The sequence below is a fragment of the Venturia canescens genome, chromosome 3 (assembly GCF_019457755.1).
Source record: "Venturia canescens isolate UGA chromosome 3, ASM1945775v1, whole genome shotgun sequence".
NCBI lineage: Eukaryota > Metazoa > Arthropoda > Insecta > Hymenoptera > Ichneumonidae > Venturia > Venturia canescens.
In genome coordinates, this window is record NC_057423.1 from 27,158,223 (window position 1) to 27,180,627 (window position 22,405).

Sequence of the window (22,405 nt, forward strand, 5' to 3'; positions counted from 1 at the left end):
CGGATTCCTTCATGCGGTTGAGTTCCAAATAGGCATAACATATTAGAGTATAAGGAAAAAAATCGCCAAAGTTCAAAGGCTGACTTGTGACGAAATATTTTCACTACAATTTTTACGAAAAATTGGTCTTTTATGGTGGAAACCAACTTTATAAGCCGAACATCATACCCAGGAAAAATAAGATTGGGAAAAGCACATTGATGGTCCCTTATTTGCTGATAATTTCATGAAAAAGATTATCCCATAAAAAATGTTCGTATGAGAATGGAATCTATAAAAATGTACTAAGCAAATAATTCATAGAAATTTATACTAAAATCCTATAACCGTCATAACATAAATGAGGAACTTTTGAGAAAAAAGGCGTGATATCAAACCATAAACTTCCCCTAGGGGAAAAAAGGTTGGGACAAGTACATTGATGGTCTCTTGTTTCTGGATGACATAGAAAAAATATTCAGAACCAGGAAAAAAATTCTATAGAAATAATAAACGAAAAATTGAAAAGTTCAAAAAAAATCAGCAAACATAAAACAATCGAAAAAAATTCTGTAAAGAAAAATAAAAAATTTTCAAAAAAAATAATAAATATTGAACAAATCGAAAAATGTACTATCCACGTTACATGCAGTATAAAAATGTATGATATAATTGGAGGCCAAGTTTTTATTGATAATTTGGAATATTTATCGAACAAATTGGAAACTCTAATGAAATTCATGATAATTATTTTCACGAAAAAAGTTAATGAAAAATAAGGCATAACAGTACTTACGTGCAGTACTAAAATGTATTATATCAATTTGAGGTCAAGTATTTATCAGTTATTCGAAATATAATCTCCGGCGACAAATGAGCGTTGAGAATCCTTGTCGGGCTCACAACGTTTCATCAAAATTACTAAAAAATTAATGGAAATAAAATCATTAAAAATTCACATGAAAGTCATTCGTTACTTCAACAAGGTACACACTTTAAAGAATCGATTCCCCTCCGACTTTTAGGATCCCCTTGTATTATTCACACCATTCAACTTCGATTGGATCGATACCAATTATGTTCAAATACGTCTTAAACGTACTTGTCCGGCCCATCACTTTTTATGCTCTTGCGAATGCACTTTTTATTGTTCTTGCGAACAATCAAGTTCAAATTACTTGGAGATATTATTTTTATTTCTATCCATTTTATTATATTTGTCATTATAGAACAGCCCTGATTTGTTTTCGAATGAGCAATTTGAATAAAAAGTGATGGGCCGGACAAGTACGTTTAAGACGTATTTGAAGATAATTTGCCCGATCCAATCGAAGTTTAATGTTGTGAATAATACCAGGGGATCCTGAAAGTCGTAGGGGAATCTATTCTGTAAAGTGTGTACCTTGTTGAAGTAACGAATGACTTTCATGTGAATTTTTAATGATTTTATTTCCATTAATTTTTTAGTAATTTTGATGAAACGTTGTGATCCCGACAAGGATTCTCAACGCTCATTTGTCGCCGGAGATTATATTTCGAATAACTGATAAATACTTGACCTCGAATTGATATAATTCATTTTAGTACTGCACGTAACTTCTGTTATGACTTATTTTTCATTAACTTTTTTCGTGAAAATAATTTATCATGAATTTCATTAAAGTTTCCAATTTGTTCGATAAATATTTCAAATTATCAATAAAAACTTGGCCTCCAATTGATATCATACATTTTTATACTGCATGTAACGTGGATAGTAGATTTTTCAATTTGTTCAATATTTATTATTTTTTTTGAAAATTTTTTATTTTTCTTTACAGAATTTTTTTTGATTGTTTTATATTTTTGTTGAATTTTTTGGAACTTTGTTACTCTATGGTGGCAGAGACTTATAAGAAAATCAATTCTTCTCAGACTTTCAGGATCCTCTGGTATTATTCACAAAATTCGACGTCGATTGGATCGATACAAATTATGTTTAAATATGTGTTAAAAGTACTTGTCCGGCCCATCACTTTCCGTTTAAATTGGTCATCCCAGTAACAATCAGTGCTTGTCTAGAACTGATGGATCACAAGTATCCATGCAGAGGGAATTGAGAGAATTATCTTCAAGTAATTTTTACGTAATTGCACTAATTTAATAAAAAAAGCAAAGAAATTGTTCAGCAATATACAAGGGATATTATTGTCCATTGATAAATGAAAATAATTGTACATAATATATATGTTCAAGTTTAACAAATAACTCTTCAGTTTGTATTCAATGACGGCAATTTTTGCTTCTCACTTATTCTTCCAGCGAACGAATTCCATTCGGAATAAAAACTAACCTATACTATTATTAAGAACATTAAACTAATAATTAATCGCATTTCAATAAATGTTTAACCGGATTCTGCCATACAATTCCATTTTTTCGTGATTGATTTTTATTTAAATGAATAGTGATGGGCCGGACAAGTACTTTTAACACATATTTAAACATAATTTGTATCGATCCAATCGACGTCGAATTTTGTGAATAATACCAGAGGATCCTGAAAGTCTGAGAAGAATTGATTTTCTTATAAGTCTCTGCCACCATAGAGTAACATATGACTAGCTTTCATGTGATTTTTTTGGATTTTAAAGCTTCTTAGAAGAATTTAATAATGTCAAAATTTGGAGTTACTAATAAAATACTTGTCCACCGATTGATATCATAAATTTTAATGCTGTACGTAATTCAAGTGGTAACTTTTTTCAATTCATTAGAAAATACTTGGCCTCGAATTAATATAATAAATTTTAATGCCGCACGTAAATTAGATGGAATTTTTTTCAGTTGATTTAGCTGTTCGAATTTAATAAGAAGAATGAGGCTGTTACGTCCGATCGTAGTCACGCTGCCACCAACCTGCAGAGAGGCTGCAGGATTTCCTCTGAGATATTTGTTTTCGCGTTATGCAATTGAGGTTAGTCGGGAATGCCTATTTGGTCCCATACGGGCCCCGGGGAGATCGACGGGATCGCTCGAAGGTTGAAATGAAATTAAAACTACGCAATTCGGAACAAAGTGAGGTTTTAATGAATTACTAAAAAGAACGGATAATTTCGAGAGTACAATTTGGACATACAAAGTTACAAATACAATTTAAGAAAACGGAGGTTACAATGATTGAGAAAATTTAACTTACTTTACCGGCGGAAACAATCCTTCCGCCGTCGCTCTTGTTCACACTCACTCACACTCGACAACTGATCTGATGATAATAATAACCACTAAAGGAACGTCCGTGAGGCAAGAGGCTGTGCGTTGCTCACTTTGCGTTTGTTGACGGAAAACAGACTTATGGTTCTCTGTGCGGTTCACCAATCTTTCAGGATTTACTACCCCGCCGCGAGCTAGCTGAATTACGGAGTTATCCACGTGGATGACCGAGAGTCACTCAAGAGCAAACGGAACTAATTCATGGGAATCCTCGCCGCGGCGACGATAGCTCGAGAGCGATCGTCGCGACAGGGATTCCCACCGTCTCAGCATTTCGCTCGTCCACGCGGACGGCCCCCGGTGCCCGCGATCAGGCGATGCTGACCGCGTGCATTCCGAGGACATCCGGCCCGCGGCGGCACGAAGCACCGCACAGAGGTCACCCAAGGACGCTCCGTTGCCAAGTCGCGAGCTGACGGAGGAGGCCGTCGTCACGACCCGCGTATTGACGTGGCACGCGGGACGTGACAAGGCATCGGTTTCCAAAATGATTTCAAGACCGATTTTTCGGTTTTTTATTTTTTACTTGTTATTTGAGTCTTTTGACACTTTAAAAAATAGATACAGATTAGTTTTTGTTTTAATATAATGTTTTTTCAAGATTTGTGAAAATTTTTTCGAATTGTTCTGTATTTTTTTTTATATAATAATTTTTTTTACAATTTAAAAAAAAAAAATTTTTCAAGTTTTTTTTATGGATGGAATTATCAGCAAACGAGGGACCATCAATGTACTTGTCCCAACCTTTTTTTCCCTAGGGGAACTTTTGGATTTTTTTATTTTTCTCGCTCTATTTGAATTTCTTCACTTTAAAAAAAATTACAGAGTTCGTTAAAATTACAGATTTCTTTAATATAATGTTTTTTTCATTATATGTGAATTTTTTTTTGAATTGTTCTCTTGAAATTATTTACAGTTTGTTTCATAATGTTTTTTATAACATTTTTTTGTATTTTTCGTGATATGGTCAGGAAACACGAGGTCATCAATGTACTTGTCCCAACCTTTTTGTTCCTAAGGGAATTTTTGAGGCTTTATGAATTGTTACGATGATATTTCGTCATGGTGATATATTGTCATATCATATTTGATGTGGTACTATTTTTGCATCGTGTTATTTTCTCGTGTTATCAAACTTCGTGTAACCCCTTCAACATAGTCTGTAAGAATTTGTGTTTTTAAATACAATCATTTGATTCTTTGACGAATGACTATTCGAATTTGGATTTCCAGTAGTGTCAGTTATAATGACAAATCATTTTTATAGATACTGAATGCATTGAACGTTCGCTGTGACGATTCAGAAAATTCGTCCAAATTCATCTGCCTTGATCAACTGGAAAGTGCTGAAGAGATGTACAATGGAATGGTCGAGGAGGAGTCTGCCATTAAATTATATGTGCCCTTTGGATTTCATACGTATAGTGAAGAAGAGATTTTCAAGGCAGGCACATATAAAAGATTTTTAGGTAAAGTAACGTTTGTTCCTCTTTCGAGTTATAGCTTATTCTTGGATAATTTTTTGTAAAGTTGCAGAAAATGCATTATTTTTGTAATATGTTATCGATTTCATCATCAATTGTTCTAGCAAAGTATAATAAAAATGTGAAAAAAAATCTATAAAAAAAATCATCAAAACAACTGTAAAGAAATTAAAAAGAACAATTAAAAAAAATTCACAAATCTTGAAAGAACATTACATTTAAAAAAATACTAATCTGTATCTATTTGTTTAAGTGTCAAAAAAATCGAATCAATCGTAGCAAATAAAAAAACAAAAAATCAAAATAAAAATTAAAAAAGAAATTAATTTAAAAAATTTTTTTTCTAAGTTACGTCCAGCATTAATACTTATGATATCAATTCGAGGCCAAGTATTTAATGATAATTCAGACTATCCATTCCTACGGGTACAATCAGGAACTTGAGAAAGTTCTTATGAATCAAAAAAGTTACCATTTGAGTTACGTGCAGCACTTAAATTTATGATATCAATCGGAGGACAAGTATTTTATTAGTAATTCCGAGTTTTAACATTATGAAATTGCTGTAAAAAGCGTTTAAATCCAAAAAAAATCACACCAATGCTATAGTAATTTGTTACGCTGTGATGGCAGAATCTTGCAAGAAAATCGAACCTTCTCAGACTTTTAGGATTCCCTGGTATTATTCACAAGATTCGACGTCGATTTTAGATCGGTACAAATCATGTTTAAATATGTGTTAAAAGTACTATCAATGTACTTGTCCCAATCTTTTATTCCCAAGGGGAATTTTTGAGATCTTATATCACGTCTTTTTTCTCAAAAGTTCTGAAATCTTGTTTTTCGGGTTACATCAAGCTGACCTAACCATGCACAATCACGCTGAGTTCAAAAACAAATAAAAACTATATATTCTACGATCAGAAAATTGAACATTTGATTGAAACATTCTTTTAACTTTTCACTTAGCTTTTAAATGTTCACATTCGAGACAAAAGTACTCGTCACATCGATATATTCTTGTACCTTCTTACCTATTTGATTTGCAAAATTGAGAAATAAAATTGGCTATTAGTAGGCAAGAGAAAGGAGTAATATTAAAAAATTCTCTTTCATCTCATGTAACTTGCTGTTGATGAACTCAAGAACAAAAATCAACAGAGTTTTGAATGCAACATTCAAATATCGGTCGATCTATCGAGTAATACTCTGTCCTATATGCTGAAATAAATTAAATTTTCGTAAATATTCTTTTCTCTTTTTTTTAAATTATAAATTGAAAGCCGTATTATGACAAATAATTATAGTCAAAAGTTTAAACCCTGGATGTTTGTTGTGTGTATGCAATGCTTGAAATTCAATTCAAAACTCTCATTAACGTTGAAAATACCGCCATAATCGGTATATTAGTGGATAATATCATTCACTAATGCTGTAGGATTGTAATGTATTTGAATATTTTTCATGGTTTAAAATAATTTTTATTGCGAGATTTGAGAATTTTTGTTTACATTTTTTGGGGTATAATTCGAAAACGGGCAATCATCAATGTACTTGTCAAAATTTTTTTTCTCCGAGAGAAGTTTTTTGCGGCTTGATATCAAATCTGTTTTCTGTGATAGTTCTAAATTTTTGAATAAGGTTCTCGAAAGTTTTTCCAATGTTTCTTTTATGATGTTTAAAAATAATTTATACAATGATTGTCGTTAAGTTTTGTGCAATTTATAACAGTTTGATATTCTTTGAATTTTTGACGTGTTCCTCCCAATTTTTCAACGATTCCGAATGTGTCCACAATTTTGTGGGATTAAAATCATTTTCCGTAACGTTTATGAATATTTTGTATTATTGTGGAATTTTCCCCCGTCCTTTATAAATTTTATTTTCAATTTTTTTGATGAAATCGTTGTGAATAAAAAAGATATGAATATTTTTCAATAAATCAATTTTTTGATTGATTTTCCTTAAAATATGACAGGAGATAGAAAAAAATATAATAATGCTCACCAAATCCGCCAGAATTCGCAATTTTCAGATATGCGTATTGAATTCTAATGCCAGAAATTTTTATTTCATTAATTAATGTGCTTCCAATGACTTTTTCAAGCATTCTTTTCAATTCATATTACCTTACCCAGAGATATCAAGTTGATGTACACATGTCGATATACAAAATTTTTAAACTCTGCACGTAGCCGCTGACTTCCAATCAGAGAAAGAAAAAGTATGAAGTTTTTCTGGACCAACAGATTTGCTTGTTTTATTAATATGTATGCATTGCATTTTGAAAACATAAATTCTTATACCAATCTTAAATGGGCCACCGCTGACTTTTTGTACCATTTTAAATTATTTATCATTTATGTATATCCATATTCTATAATTTTTTTATAAATTTTATAATTTATAAATACCTATATTCCATAATCAAAAATAGGAAGTGCTAATACTTGGTGCGGATGTCTGAACACAGAATTTTCAAAGTTTTCCTGTATCTGCTGCGAATCCTTCATCTACGTTATGACAGACAGAAAAAAGTACCACAGATTCATGAAATTAATTATGCTTAAACTAAAAAGAAAAAAGACAGCGCACTGGAAAGTGAACAGAAATCAAAATTGTTTCATGTATCTGTGCATTGGTTTTTGAAAACAGCAATTTCAGACCTATTCAGAAATAAGTAGCTGAAGACTTTAGTAATGAATATCTCCGTTCATATATTACAGTCGGAACCAAAAAGTGAAAAGATTGGCATACTTCACTTCACAGAAATATCAAAGTTCATTGGTACTCGCTACGGACCAGTCATACAGATTTTGGTGATACGGGGAAAAACACTTCAAAATTACCTGAACCACATTTTTGAAACTTATTCTGTCACATTCAAGAAAAAAAGTGACGGATAAAATGCATGTTGAAGCCAGCAAAATGCTGTAATTTTGTATGTCTCCATGTATGTCCACGCAGACAAAATATTTGATCACATCCAAAAATGATTAGGTGTAGACTTACAGACATGAATTTTTAACCAATAATGTCAATCGCAAACATGGTCTTGAAGTACTCAATGTACTGTAACGGTACGATTTTGTGTCAGAACACACCGCTACGCGTAGATTCGAGCTTCTTATAAAAAAAAGGAGCAGGCATGAAAGAAAAACAAAAGCGTGGAGAAAGATCTGTGAAAAATCAAGAGTTTTATTCAAAAAGAAAGGATAATCTCTTTATCCGCTTCTAGTCGTTTACAAAAAAAATCTTGTTGGTTCAAACAAAAGAAGATTTGTTTATTCTTTTGGTATTTTTCTTTTAGTTCAAAAGGGAACAATGATCGCACGCAAATGACTTAATCTCGCATTTAGAGAAGAGTAAGAACAAATTTCGCAACTAAATTTCTCAGTTAAATAATTTCGATAAGTTTCGCAATAAAAACAAAATTCGCAATTAAAAATAAATTTCGCAATTAGAGATCGATATCGCAATTAAGGATGAATTATGATCAATTTCATAATAAAAACAAACTTCGAAGTCAAAGATCGATTTCGCAATTAGAGATAAATTTTGATAACAAATTTCGCAATTAACAATAATTTTCGCAAGTTGACTATAAAAGGATGAATTTCGCAATTTAAAGATTTTGTTTTTAAATGAGTGATTTGAATAAATTTCGCGATAATAATATTATGAATCAAAGATTTCTTGCGAGTTGAATTCCGCTACGCACGGAGTTTTATTTGACATTCAATTTATGATTTTATACAAGAGCAAAAACTTCGGGTTAGAAAAGTTTTTTTTTATTGATTGCCGTAAACGTTGGCACCTATCATCCGAAATTGAATCCACCCAGGAATCTTGAGGCAGAACGAACCCGAACTGCCTCCGCCCTCCTGGCATGAAGGGAAGGATTCCCCCATGAATCTTGTGACCGAACGGAGCCGAACGGTCACCGCCCTCTTGGCAGGAAAAGGAGGGTAATCTGGCAGAAATCTTGGTCCAGAACGGAATCGAACTGTCCCCACCCTTCTGGTCAGATCGGTGCCCCAGAGTGGAAATTTTGAACCCAAACGGAATCGAATGGGGCCTGCCCTTCCAAACTGAGTCGGTGGTGATCTACGTTTTGCAAAGTGGATTCTGAGTTACGAAGTCAGAATCGGCTGGAAAATTTGCGTATGCGGATTTGAGTTGCTCAATCTGCAGATCGGCGTGCGTAAGCGAGTCAAGCGTGATGAGGGCAAGACTGGCTCTCGAGACTAGCTCTCGATGCCTTCTTATACTCGGCTGATGTAACAACGCGAAATAATCATAATAAATTGGCGGGCTTCGTGATATTTCTGATTCGCTCGCTTATTATAGTCTCAAACCTTCATTGCGTGTTAAAATTTCTAATTCGCCAATTTTATCTTCGGTGTGCTTCATTATTGGTTGCTTAATCGCGACCAATCGTAAATTTTTATTTTGATGAACTGCGCTTGTGCTACAGCTCACAATCGCCAATTGGAACTACGTAATTTTCTCATTCGTGATTCGAGAAATTCGCCTATTAGCTGAATTTTTTTATTGGCTCTTGCGAGCTTGGTCGCAGTGACGCGCGAAATCTATTTGAATATGAATTGATTGCTTTGAAATTGTTTCATGAATTTTTCTTAAGTTTTATAACGGATTTGCTCTGAAATTGCCACTAATTAGTTCGCACAGACACTTCTTATTGATTTCTGTCTTTTACTGTTAGAGAACAATGAATTTCTCAATGAAAATTAATGAAAGTTGATTTTCCTTGTGATCTACGTGAAATGGGTCGATAAGCGAGCCCGTACGCTGGCGCCTTTCTTTGAGTAATCCGCGTACCGCTAATTGCCGTGCTAGTACGGCTACGGGCTCTGTTGTGGAGCGGTATCGTTCGTTTCAGTACAGGTCAGTAGTAAGGCTATACCAGTTCTAACTCCGTGATCTCAGGGGGGAGCGGGGACGGGAAAGCGCGGGGACCGTTGCGGGGCTGCATAGTATGTGGAGGTGGAAGGTTCTCGGACAGCGGGGGTGCGGCGACACTATGACGACAAAAGATTGCCGCACTCCTCGAATGACTGATTTATGTTTCCGGTGTGATCATCAGATTGCATTGGACGGAATTTTCTTTTGAAAAAGTGACCTGCTCTTTTCGAAAATGATCTCAATTATCAGACCAAAGCACTACTCTAATGATAAATTTATGTGTCCTACATATTTTTGCATTCCTGAGATGGTGCCAGTTTCCATGAGATTTCTTTTTGAAAATGCCCCTCCCCCGACTTTTCACTTGAGACATGTATCTTTGAACAAATATATTGTTATTCCGAGAATTGCACGTCACACGACATCTAATGATAAATGTCCAGTGTTACATATCTCTACATTCCTGAGACGACGCAAGATCCGACGAGATCTCTTTTTCAAAATGCACCTGCCCCCCCCCCCCCCCACCCCTCGCCGTCAATCCTGATTGCTGTGAAAATGCACCTGCCCTTTTGACTTGAGACTTGTTTGAATGTTTTCCGAGAAAACAAAAATTTTCATCGAACGCTTATTCTGAACGTAAACGTCGCGATGGAAAGGTGTGCGAGTATGTATGCTATCCATCCAGCGAAAGATCCATCGACATTAACGGAAAATGAACTTGAGTCATTGCCGCAGGCTTTGCTTATAAAGCATTATAGTAATTCCATTCCTCCGGTGTGGGATCGTTTACCCAAGTATTTGCAGTGTGATGCTGATGTGCAATCATATCAATTGAGTTTCGATTATTTTAATCAACCCTGGGTGCGAACTCATATTGATTCAGTTAAACCCAGATGTAGAAATTGTGAAAAGTGCTCGATTATGGAACGACTTGCATGGATTTTATGGGATTGTATGGGATTTTACGGATAAAAAATCCGTAACTTCAAATTATATCTCCAACAATCTTCAAAGAATACTTTGGTGAATATACAGATATTCTGTGGGATCGTTTACCGGAAAATTACAAATCTGATAGTGAGATTGCATTATTACGTCGTTGCGTTGAACATTGGAATGTATCATCGATGGACGACCATATTGACGGTCCTGCTCCACAACTTCGAAATTGTATGACATGCTGTGAACGTGTTTGAACAAGTTTTGAATGCACGTATTCATAACGTCGGCGGAATCAAAGAGATGAGCGTGTACAGAAAAATAGACCACCGGAGGAGACTGCATCGATCACAATATAGATCACATATGAACCTGTTTGAAAACGTGTGGAAGGGGGTGATTCAGTTTTCGGGTAGGGATAGATGGAAAAACTACAAATAGCAGAGTCCAGAATAAAAAAGCATCACTTCACGTCTTCGTAAAGTTGAGTCAAGACTTGCTCTTTGTGAAAAAAATCTCAAAAAACTGCATCCATAATGGAGTTCTCCGCCATCAACAATATCATCGCAAAGTCAGAGTATCTCCCCGCCAAGAAGCTGAAAGAACTCCAAGTCAACAAGGAATGTCGCGTGTCGGACGTGAGGACAGCAAACACCAAATCGGGAAAAAGATACGTCGCCGAAATCAGGAATGAATTCACCGTATTCCTGCCACCGCGACTTGTCAACGCATTCGACCAGAATCCAGCGGCTTTCGAGAAACTTCTGGAAACGGCTCATTGTGGACAACTATACATGAAATATCTCGGTGGTGATTGGAACGGTATTGAATTTTCTCAAAAAGATTTCTAATATTCTCAACGCAAAAATGTATATATCTGAATCGCCGATGAAATGCATGATATGTTGAAGAAAGAGGGAGGAGGAGGAATATTGTATAAATAAAATTACACATTCATGAAAAAATTGTTTTGTTTATTCAAAGATCCCTCTATTACATAATGCATGATATACGTATAACCAGCTTTGCAAGGATTTTACATTCTTCGTTGCACAATTAAATTTCGATTTGTTGGTGTGGTGGTGGTCGCATTTCGATGGACTTTTCGGCAGTTTTTTCAACGATGGGCAGTCCCAAGTCTCCAAATCAACAATCTCCGTTGATAGATCCAAAAAGTTCGTCAGCCATAAAGACTTTTCGCAGCCTTTTACGAATATGGTATGAGCGCCGCGTAAGATAGTTTGAATTATTCCTCTTGCCGCATCGTATGGTATAACACCAAAATCCCATGATAATCCATGAAAATTACGTTCCCGCCATTTGTTTGTCGTTTTATACTTTATCAGCAGAGAATCCCATGCATACGGTGGTGCGAAGAAAAGTGTGAGAGGTTCAGCATTCTTCACGTCCGCACGAATGATTGAAATTTCTTTGAGTATAAACTCATTGACGGGTCCTTTGAAGCCTTGTAGATCGATGACAAAATCCATGATGACTGTTGGCCGAAGAAGTTGATGGCACGGTTTTATACCAATTTTCTCACCCCACCACTCATAGGATTGTATTCAACGATGCGATCATGTAGAATGAGGCAGTATGCGCATGGTTGTGCTGGAATATTTGTGCTTGTTTCAAATTCGAGGCGCACATCAACAGGTCCAGACTTGAGAGAATCGTTCTGCTTCGAGCAGTCAATTACAATGACAGGTGCAAATTTGAGAAAATCCGCTTTTGTAAGCCATGGTTCGGCCTCCTTATTGTAGTACATCGATTGAAAGTTTGTATACATATCGTACAGTACTGCATACTGATTTTGTTCTATATTCAAGTTCATATTACCATAAGGATAACATTGTGAATTCAAGTATAATTTTACATCAGTAACGTTGCAATGATAAAAAATTACTCTCATTTTGCCTCTTATTATTCTTTCGTCCTGTTTGGAATGTCAGGATCACATATCGAGGTTTTTCCAGCTGCGTTGATGTCTTGACTGACCACACGTGATTCGATGTCGCCGGTAACATTGGATATTCATACAATTCCCACGTACGAAAACTCATTGGAATTGGGGTATCTTTGGCGATGAATTTCAACAGTTGAATTTTCCGTTTATCCGCCACGGTGACGTATGGAACGAGCTATTCAATTTTTCATAGTGTAATTTTATAATCTTCAGCGGCTGGTAGAACTATTGCATTATCATCGGAACGTGATCTAGTCAAAATCAATTCGTGCTTTGCATTGACCACCATTTTTCGATAATCTTCAGCAAATCCCAGCAGCATGCTCAGTGGTATGCATACGTCAAAGTTGCCTGCTGCGTCCACAATCGGTTTCGTCTCATCGACATCGACCCAACCAGTGTTCTCAAGCATTGTACTTCTCGCCGACGAATGAGATGTATATCCTTTCATAAGAGATGTGATCCCCACATTCTTATTAGGATCGATTTCAACGGCGTTAAGTTCATAGCGCACTTGCTCGAAAAAATGACAAATGGCATTGTTAACGAAATTTGTTGCAGCTAACACTGTACCATCCGCCATTGTCAGTTTGCCGCAGATGAGAATTGAACTTTTACTCAGTAAAATTGATATATCTTGATGCTGGATTGAAATACGTATTTCATCACTATTGTTGTATGTTGACGACGCGTATGGTTGATGTGCATGAACCTCATAATGTATGATGGATACATCAAACATCACGGGTGTCTGGATGTTTACGATTTCTTCCTCCATTGCAGGCAGCAGATGCACAACGAGAAAAGCAGATAATTTCTCACACGCGAACTCCACGAATTTTGAGACCCAAACTCTTCAATAGTAGAAGGTTTTGAGGTGTTAGCTCTTTGAGCGTTGATCGACAACTGGTTTCGCGATCCCATATTAGCTTATTAATATTGCCAATATGATGATTGTAAATTATGCCTATTGAGATTTTATATGAAGTCTTATGGTGATGACTACACCACGGAAATTGATGTCGGTGAGTGGTTGATGTGGTAGCGTGATTATACTTTTTTTGTCCCGAGGTAAAGACCCAAACCCTGTTTGTATGGTTTCAGATGTAAACCTTTACCCAAAGCGATAGCCTCGAGTGTTCGGTTGTGACGTTTACTTTCCTGCAATTCCTTTTTAGCCGCTTGAGCAGCATTTACAGCTTTGACTATTGATGCACTTCCACCAGACAGTGCACCAACGGCGTTACAGACGGCAAAGATGGGTACGAGGAAGGACAATTAACCGCCGATTTTGCGAGGTACAGGTAGAACCCGAGGCGTGCGTACTTTAACACCTTTAACACTGGCACGCGCACCTTTCAATGCTGACATGACGATTTCACGGGGGTCACCTGTTACGTTCCAGTAAAAGATATTGAATTAGCTGGGAACGCAGCACGGTATTGACTCTTCTTTCGGGTCAAGACACTCAAGTCCTTTACCCAGGGACGAGAGTCACGTCTGTCGAATATGGGAGTGCAAGAATGATTTTTGCGAGGTTCTAGATGATGTAGGCTCTGATGGATGACAGGGTAACCTTCAGCGATGTGATGAAGATTTATTTTATCATAAGTTTGTAAATAAGTACTCACAAGATAGGTTCACAATTTATAAGCTGGTTGATATTTTATTTGGTCGGATTTCTCCTGTTCTCCTGATTTACAGTTGTCCGGTACAAAACGTCGTCGTAGGGGTTACAAGTTACAACTTGTCGATAAATGAACTTATTCTTATTAATTAATTCTAACTTTTATAAAATGTTTACTCTAGTATAAATTGACTCGTGGAGTAAGTGATTGAATTTCAGATTTTTTGCAGAATTTATTGGAAATTTTATAAGTTTTAATTGAGACGAAAATTCGCGAAATAATTGAACGTAGTAACGACTTCGAAAAGATTTGGTAGAAATCACATTCTTGGGCGTCGCTTTTTCTCGTTTAATACCCTTTGCCCCCATTTAGTGGCCTCCTGGCTATGGGCTAATTTCTTGGTGGGGTTATCCTGTCTTATTCTTTTTCGCTTATAAGAAAAGTATTTTTAGTGCGCATGGCAACGAAGTATGAAAATACTATTGTTACTACTGGTTTTTGGTATTGCGTCACAGGATGTTTTCTCTTTCTTTCTCTGAGATAAGGCCTTGCGGCTTACAGCCTCACAGAGGACTATATATATTAGTGCACGTGCCGCTTCTTTCCTTAACCGTGAATTTTATATTTAGTGGTACTTCCTTTTTCTTTATCTGTTGCTTTATTTGAACTTCATTTTCCCGATACTGTTGACACATATGAAGGGGACCTAATTATTTCTTTATCAACTTCCCGAGTTTTAGTGGGCTTACTATGTAAAAGCAATGTTATTATTATTATTATTTTTTTCACTTCCTTTTTTCTATTGCGTTCAATAAATGGTTAGTATGTAACAACCACTACGAATCATGGCTTTCTTTGCAGCACTGATGATATTTTTCAGGCAAACACTTTTTTTGGTATTTTTCGTCACTCCTTTCATACCTAGACCAAATTTCTTTTTCGCCTTCATAATGTTTGTCACGGCCCAAGCACTTGCTTTTTCACTAAGACTTGTGTCTTTCGAGATTACACGTTGCCAGGCTTGTTCAGCCAAAATTTTATCCGCCAGATGTCGTGCTTCCAAGTTTTCACGATTTTTCGAATATGCGATATCGTGTTCTTTACAAGCAGCGTTCAGCGCGTTTATACCAGAATCACCACGAGCGAGACGTTTGATCAATTTCGTATCAGGTCCTCATTATTGATAGCCCGGTAGATGTAGTTCCACGGGGAGATTGTTGATTATACTGTTTACCAAACCTTTACCAGGTTTATCATGTACAATCATCACTCTGCAGTGGTTACAACTCAACTGACTATTCCAACATTATAAAGTTGCATTTATATGATTTTTTCAATCAGTCGCATGCGAGATGAAGTCGAAGAAACACGTTTCGAGCGGTCAACTCCCCATAATAAATTTGATGAATTTATTGTTGGAGCGGGTAGTGTGAAGAACCGTCATGGAAACTTACTACCTAACAGCATTCGAGCCGTATTTTGTGGCCCCTCGAATTGTGGAAAAATGAATGCCTTACTCACGCTCCTAATACATCCGAATGGTTTGAGATTTGAGAATATGTAAACTTTGAATAATTAAAAAAAAATTTTTTTAAAAATTATTTAAAAAAAAATACAGAACAATTAGAAAAAAATTACACAAATGTTGAAAAAACATTATATAAAAAAAAACTAATCTGTATCTATTTTTTAAAGTGTCAAAAGAATCAAATAATAAGTAATAAATAAAAAACCGAAAAATCGCGCTTAAAATCAGTTTGGAAACCGATGCCTTATTCTTCTTATTTGATTCGAATAGCTAAATCAATTGGAAAAAATTCCATTTAATTTACGTGCAGCATTAAAATTTATTATATCAATTCGAGGCCATGTATTTTCTAATGAATTGAAAAAAGTTAGCACTTGAATTACGTGCAGCACTAAAATTTATGATATCAATCGGTGGACAAGTATTTAATTAGTCACTCCAAATTTTGACATTATTAAATTGTTCTAAGAAGCTTTTAAATCCAAAAAAATCACATGAAAGCTAGTCATTCGTTACTCTATGATGGCAGAGACTTATAAGAAAATAGATTCTTCTCAGACTTTCAGAATCCTCTGGTATTATTCACAAAATTCGACGTCGATTGGATCGATACAAACTATGTTTAAATATGAGTTAAAAGTACTTGTCCGCCCCATCACTATTCATTCAATAAAAAGTCAATCATAAAAAAACGAAATTGTACGGCAGAATCTGGTTAAAAATTTATAGAAATGCGATTCATTATTAATTTAATGTTCATAATAATAGGATAGGTTAGGTCTTATTACGAATGGAATTCGTTCGCTGGAAAATGAGTGGGAAGTAAAAATTGCCTTCATTGAATATAAACTGGTGAGTTATTTTGGAAGCTTAAACATATATATTATGTACAATTTTTTTCATTTATCGATGCACAGGAATATCCCTTGTATATTACGGAATAATTTGTTTCTGTTTTTTATTAAACTAGTGCAATTAAGTAAAAATTACTTGAAGATAATTCTCTCAATTCCCTCTGCATGAATACTTGAGATCCATAAGTTCCAGACAAGCCCCAACTTTTATTTGGATAAACAATTTAAACGGAAAGTGATGGGCCGGACAAGTACTTTTAACACATATTTAAACATAATTTGTAATATGTAAACACATATTACCATAATCAAAGATAGGGGGTGATACTTAGCACATATATTTATCCACAGAAATTTCCAAGTTCGCAGGTATCTGCTGCGATTCAATGTATCTGCGCAATGAGTTTGGAAGACAGCAATTTCAAATTCATCCACAAATGAGCAACTGAAGACTTTTGTAATGAATTTTTCACTTGATATTTATGTTTCGGTGCGAGTCAAAAAATAAAATGAATGGCACAGTATATAAATTTTATAGTTTGCAGATTTTTTCTGTATTTCAATGATCCAAATCCATAGTATTAGAGTGGAAAGTTGTTAGAAGTCATGATGTTACATTAAAATGACGAAGCGCACATATCATTCAGAAATTCTGTAGGTTTCCATGATGTTGGCAAGTATTATACTTAATCGCATCGAAAACTGAGCAACTGTACACTTATCGTAATGAATGTTTTCACCAATAATTCCACATTTGCAGTTTGCAGAATAGGAATACTCAACATACACGTCATTTCATAAGTATTGTTGTCAATATTTGTGTTTACCTACCGCATTCCGAAGATTCAACTTTTCATATTATCTGCAAAAAAAGCATCCAAACACTTTTTGGAACAAGTTTCAAGATTTATTACTCGACAGACCAGGTGGAAAAAGAATAACTACACTTATATCAAGACCAGAAACTGTTTTCAGAATCTGATGTGCAAAATGTGCGATTGATGATCATAATTGGAAACCTCTTGAATCACGTTACTACAATCAGCATGAAGAAATCAGGATCCCCTGGTATTATTCACAACATTCAATTTCGATTGGATCGGTATAAATTATGTTCAAATACGTCTTAAAGGTACTTGTCCGGCCCATCACTTTTTATTCAAATTGCTCATTCGAAAACAAATAAAAAACGAAGTTAATGCATGTGTTAATATTAAGGAACAGTAATTCCCGAGAAAATAATTTTCCTTCGAATCGCTCTTGTCAAAATGAAACGAAAATGAAAGATGAAGTTGATTAATCTATTTATATTATATGGAGTCATAATTCACAACAAAATAATTTTTCTACAAATTCCAGGAATCCACGTGTCGTACTCGACTAGTGATATTTATCAAAATGTGTACGTGACTATAGAAAAAAAAACATTGCATGGCTGAGTAGGTTCGAAAATTTCTAGTAATGCGCCTGATTATTTCTCATTTTTATTGGTTCTTACCGAATGGTATGTGTTCACTGAAGAAAATGAGAAGTGGATATTGCTATACGAATTTGCGAACAATCAAGATCAAATTACCTGGAGATATTATTTTTATTTTTATCCATTTTATTATATTTGTCATTATAGAACAGCCCTGATTGGTTTTCGAATGAGCAATTTGAATAAAAAGTGATGGGCCGGACAAGTACGTTTAAGACGTATTTGAACATAATTTGTACCGATCCAATCGAAGTTGAATGTTGTGAATAATACCAGGGGATCCTGAAAGTCGGAGGGGAATCGATTCTTTAAAGTGTGTACCTTGTTGAAGTAACGAATGACTTTCATGTGAATTTTTAATGATTTTATTTCCATTAATTTTTTAGTAATTTTGATAAAACGTTGTGAGCCAGACAAGGATTCTCAACGCTCATTTGTCGCCGGAGATTATATTTCGAATAACTGATAAATACTTGACCTCGAATTGATATAATATATTTTAGTACTGCACGTAACTTCCGTTATGACTTTTTTTTCATTAACTTTTTTCGTGAAAATAATTATCATGAATTTCATTAAAGTTTCCAATTTGTTGGATAAATATTCCAAATTATCAATAAAAACTTGGCCTCCAATTGATATCATACATTTTTATACTACATGTAACTTGGATAGTACATTTTTCAATGTCTTCAATATTAATGAATTTTTTTGAAATTTTTTTATTTTTCTTTACAGAATTTTTTCGATTGTTTTTCATTTTTGTTGAATTTTTTTGAACTTTTCAATTTTTCGTTTATTATTTTTATAGAATTTTTTTCCTGGTTCTAAATCTTTTTTCTATGCCATCCAGAAACAAGAGACCATCAATGTACTTGTCCTAACCTTTTTTTCCCTAGGGGAAGTTTATGGTTTGATATCACGCCTTTTTTCTCAAAAGTTCCTCATTTATGTTATGACGGTTATAGGATTTTAGTATAAATTTCTATGAATTATTTGCTTAGTACATTTTCATACATTCCATTCTCATACGAACATTTTTTATGGGATAATCTTTTTCATGAAATTATCAGCAAATAAGGGACCATCAATGTACTTTTCCCAATCAAGAGACTCGGTAGAGTCTCGGGACAAGTACATTGACAGCCCTGTCGTCTGCTGGCCCGAGACTCTCGCCGAGACTATACTTTCTCTGAATAAAACGATTCGCCGTGGTGGGGGTAAAATTGGCATGTAATTTTATTGAATTACGAAGCTCAGGAGCCATTTAGCAACTTGAAAATTGAAGTTTAAGCCAATTGAGTAATTCTCTTTCGATTCCGCCCTAAATCAGCATGATCGGTGTTGTAATTGCTGAGAAAAAACTTTGCACGGGCTCAAGATTATGCAAAAGTTACCAACACATTCCAGAATTTATGCGTTTGTATTTATAAACACCATCAAAGGCACTTTGATGCTCTCGAGTTTCTGATTCGTTGGATCTGACGACAACCATTTTTAGACGTGGTGATTGGTTGTTGACATTAGTTGTTGATGATTGGAAATCTGACGTCAACTTCAGAACGTAGCACACGGCGCAGCACAGCTGGTAACAGCAGTCATAAATTCGACCGATATACATATATATATGTACAAACCATGTGTCAGTTTTTGATCGTATGAACAGAGTTTCGACATTACGAAGTGCGTGCGGGCTCAATAAAAAAATAATTTTCGTCATCTAATGAAGTGCATATTACTATTTATTTTGTTATTTGTGATATATTAAACCGGTATCAAAGCGGCCGCATAAATGTAGTCTGTGATTTGTGTGTGAAAAAGAATATAAAAAATGCGCGATGCATATATGTCAACAAAACTTTTCAAGATTTTATTATTTCGTTCGATTGGAAATAAGTGTTAACTGAAATAATCCTTCAATTAAACCAGAGTACGAGAAATATTATCCAGTGCGAATAAATTGTCAGTAGCGTGGTTATATATCATGTTAGGTTATATATACGAATAAATAGAACAAAAATACACGCAACTGTTAGAATGATATTAGAAACTTTAATTGAATAAATATTTTCTAATTTATTTCTTGTGTCGTCATTATTTTTAAACATCCCCATATTTTGCTTGATATTCAGTTTGGCTCTGCCCTCTCCGATCCTTGTTTTCACCCGCTCAGTTTGCAGCGGATCGATTCATATTATTAATTCGTTCCCTAATATGTGTTCTATGATTTTCTACTCCTTCATGATGATTGTGGTAACATGATTCGAGAGGTTTCTAACCATGATCTTGAATTGCACATTTTGTAAATCAGATTTTCAAAAAAAAATCTGGTTTTGGTATAGTGTGTAGTTATTCTTTTCCCATTAGGTCTGTCCAGTGATAAATTTGGAAACTTTTCCAGAAAGCCTTTGGATGCTTTTTTTGCTAATGATATGAAAAATCGTATCTTAGGAATGCGGTATGCAAACACAAATTTTGATAACAAAACTTATAAAATGACATGTATGTTGAGTATTTCCACTTTGCAAACTACAAATATGGAATTATTATAAAAAAAATTCATTCCGATAAGTCTACTGTAGCTCAGTTTTGGATGCGATCAAATATGATGCCTACCAACATCCCCAGAAACTTACAGAACTGCAGAATGCAATGTGCGCTATGTCATTTTAATGTAACATCATGACTTTTGACAACTTTTCATTATAATGCTGTAGATTCGGATCATTAAAATACTGCAAAAATCTGCAAACTGTGCAATTTAAATACTGTGCCATTCATTTTACATTTTGATCCTAACTGTAACATCTATATGAAGTAAAAAATTGATTATAAAAGTCTTCAGTTGCTCATTTATGGATAGATTTGAAATTGCTGTCTTCGAAGCTCATTGCGCAGATACATTGAACCGCAGCAGATACCTGCGAACTCTGAAATTTCTGTGGATAAATATGCCATAAACTTCCCCTAGGGAAAAGAAAGGTTGGGACAAGTACATTGATGGTCCCTCGTTTGCTGATAATTCCACCCATAAAAAAAACTTTAAACAAAATTTTTTTTTAATTGTAAAAAAAATTATTTCATAAAAAAAAATACAGAACAATTCGAAAAAAAATTTACAGATCTTGAAAAAACGTTATATTAAAAAAAAACTAATCTGCATCTATTTTTTAACGTGTCAAAAGAATCAAATAACAAGTAAAAAATAATAAACCGAACAATCGCCCTTGAAATCATTTTGGAAACCGATGCCTCATTCTTCTTATTTAATTCGAACAGCTAAATCAATTGAAAAAAATCCCATCTAATTTACGTGCAGCATTAAAATTTATTATATCAATTCGAGGCCAAGTATTTTCTAATGAATTGAAAAAAGTTACCACTTGAGTTACGTACAGCACTAAAATTTATGATATCAATCAGTGGACAAGTATTTTATTAGTAACTCCAAATTTTGACATTATTAAAATGTTCTAAGAAGCTTTTAAATCCAAAAAAAATCACATGAAAGCTAGTCATTCGTTACTCTATGGTGGCAAAGACTTATAAGAAAAGCGATTTTTCTCAGATTTTCAGGATCCTTTGGTATTATTCACAAAATTCAACGTCGATTGGATCGATACAAATTATGTTTAAATATGTGTTAAAAGTACTTGTCCGGCCCATCACTATTCATTCAATAAAAAATCAATCATAAGAAAATGAAATTGTACGGCAGAATCTGGTTAAAAATTTGTTAAAATGCGATTCATTATTAGTTTAATGCTTTTAATAATAGTAGAGGTTAGTTCTTAGTCCGTATGGAATTCGTTCGCTGGAAGAATAAGTAGGAAGTAAGAATTGACATCATTGAATATAAACTGGAGAGTTATTTTGGAAGCATGAACATATATATTATGTACAATTTGTTTCATTTATCGATGCAGAATAAAATCCCTTGTATATTGCGGAATAATTTGTTTCCGTTTTTTATTAAATTAGTGCAACTAAGTAAAAATTACGTAAAGATAATTTTCTCAATTCCCTCTGCATGAATACTTGTGACTTGTGAACCATCAGTTCTAGACAAGCCCTGATTTTTATTTGGATAAACAATTTAAACGGAAAGTGATGGGCCGGACAAGTACTTTTAACACATATTTAAACATAATTTGTATCGATCCAATCGACGTTGAATTTTGTGAATAATACCAAAGGATCCTGAAAGTCTGAGAAAAATCGATTTTCTTATAAGTCTTTGCCACCATAGAGTAACGAATGACTAGCTTTCATGTGATTTTTTTTGGATTTAAAAGCTTCTTAGAACATTTTAATAATGTCAAAATTTGGAGTTACTAATAAAATACTTGTCCACTGATTGATATCA

The 22,405-nt window shown here is 34.5% G+C and overlaps 1 protein-coding gene across 1 annotated transcript in view; it reads left to right on the top strand.

Moving 5' to 3' along the window:
- Positions 1–22,405, top strand: part of LOC122408579 (laccase-like) — an 885,959-nt gene that overhangs the window by 730,019 nt on the left and 133,535 nt on the right. The window contains exon 5 of the mRNA XM_043415437.1: positions 4,499–4,700. Within this exon, the coding sequence (XP_043271372.1) occupies positions 4,499–4,700 (202 nt within the window). The remainder of the gene's footprint in view (positions 1–4,498; positions 4,701–22,405) is intronic.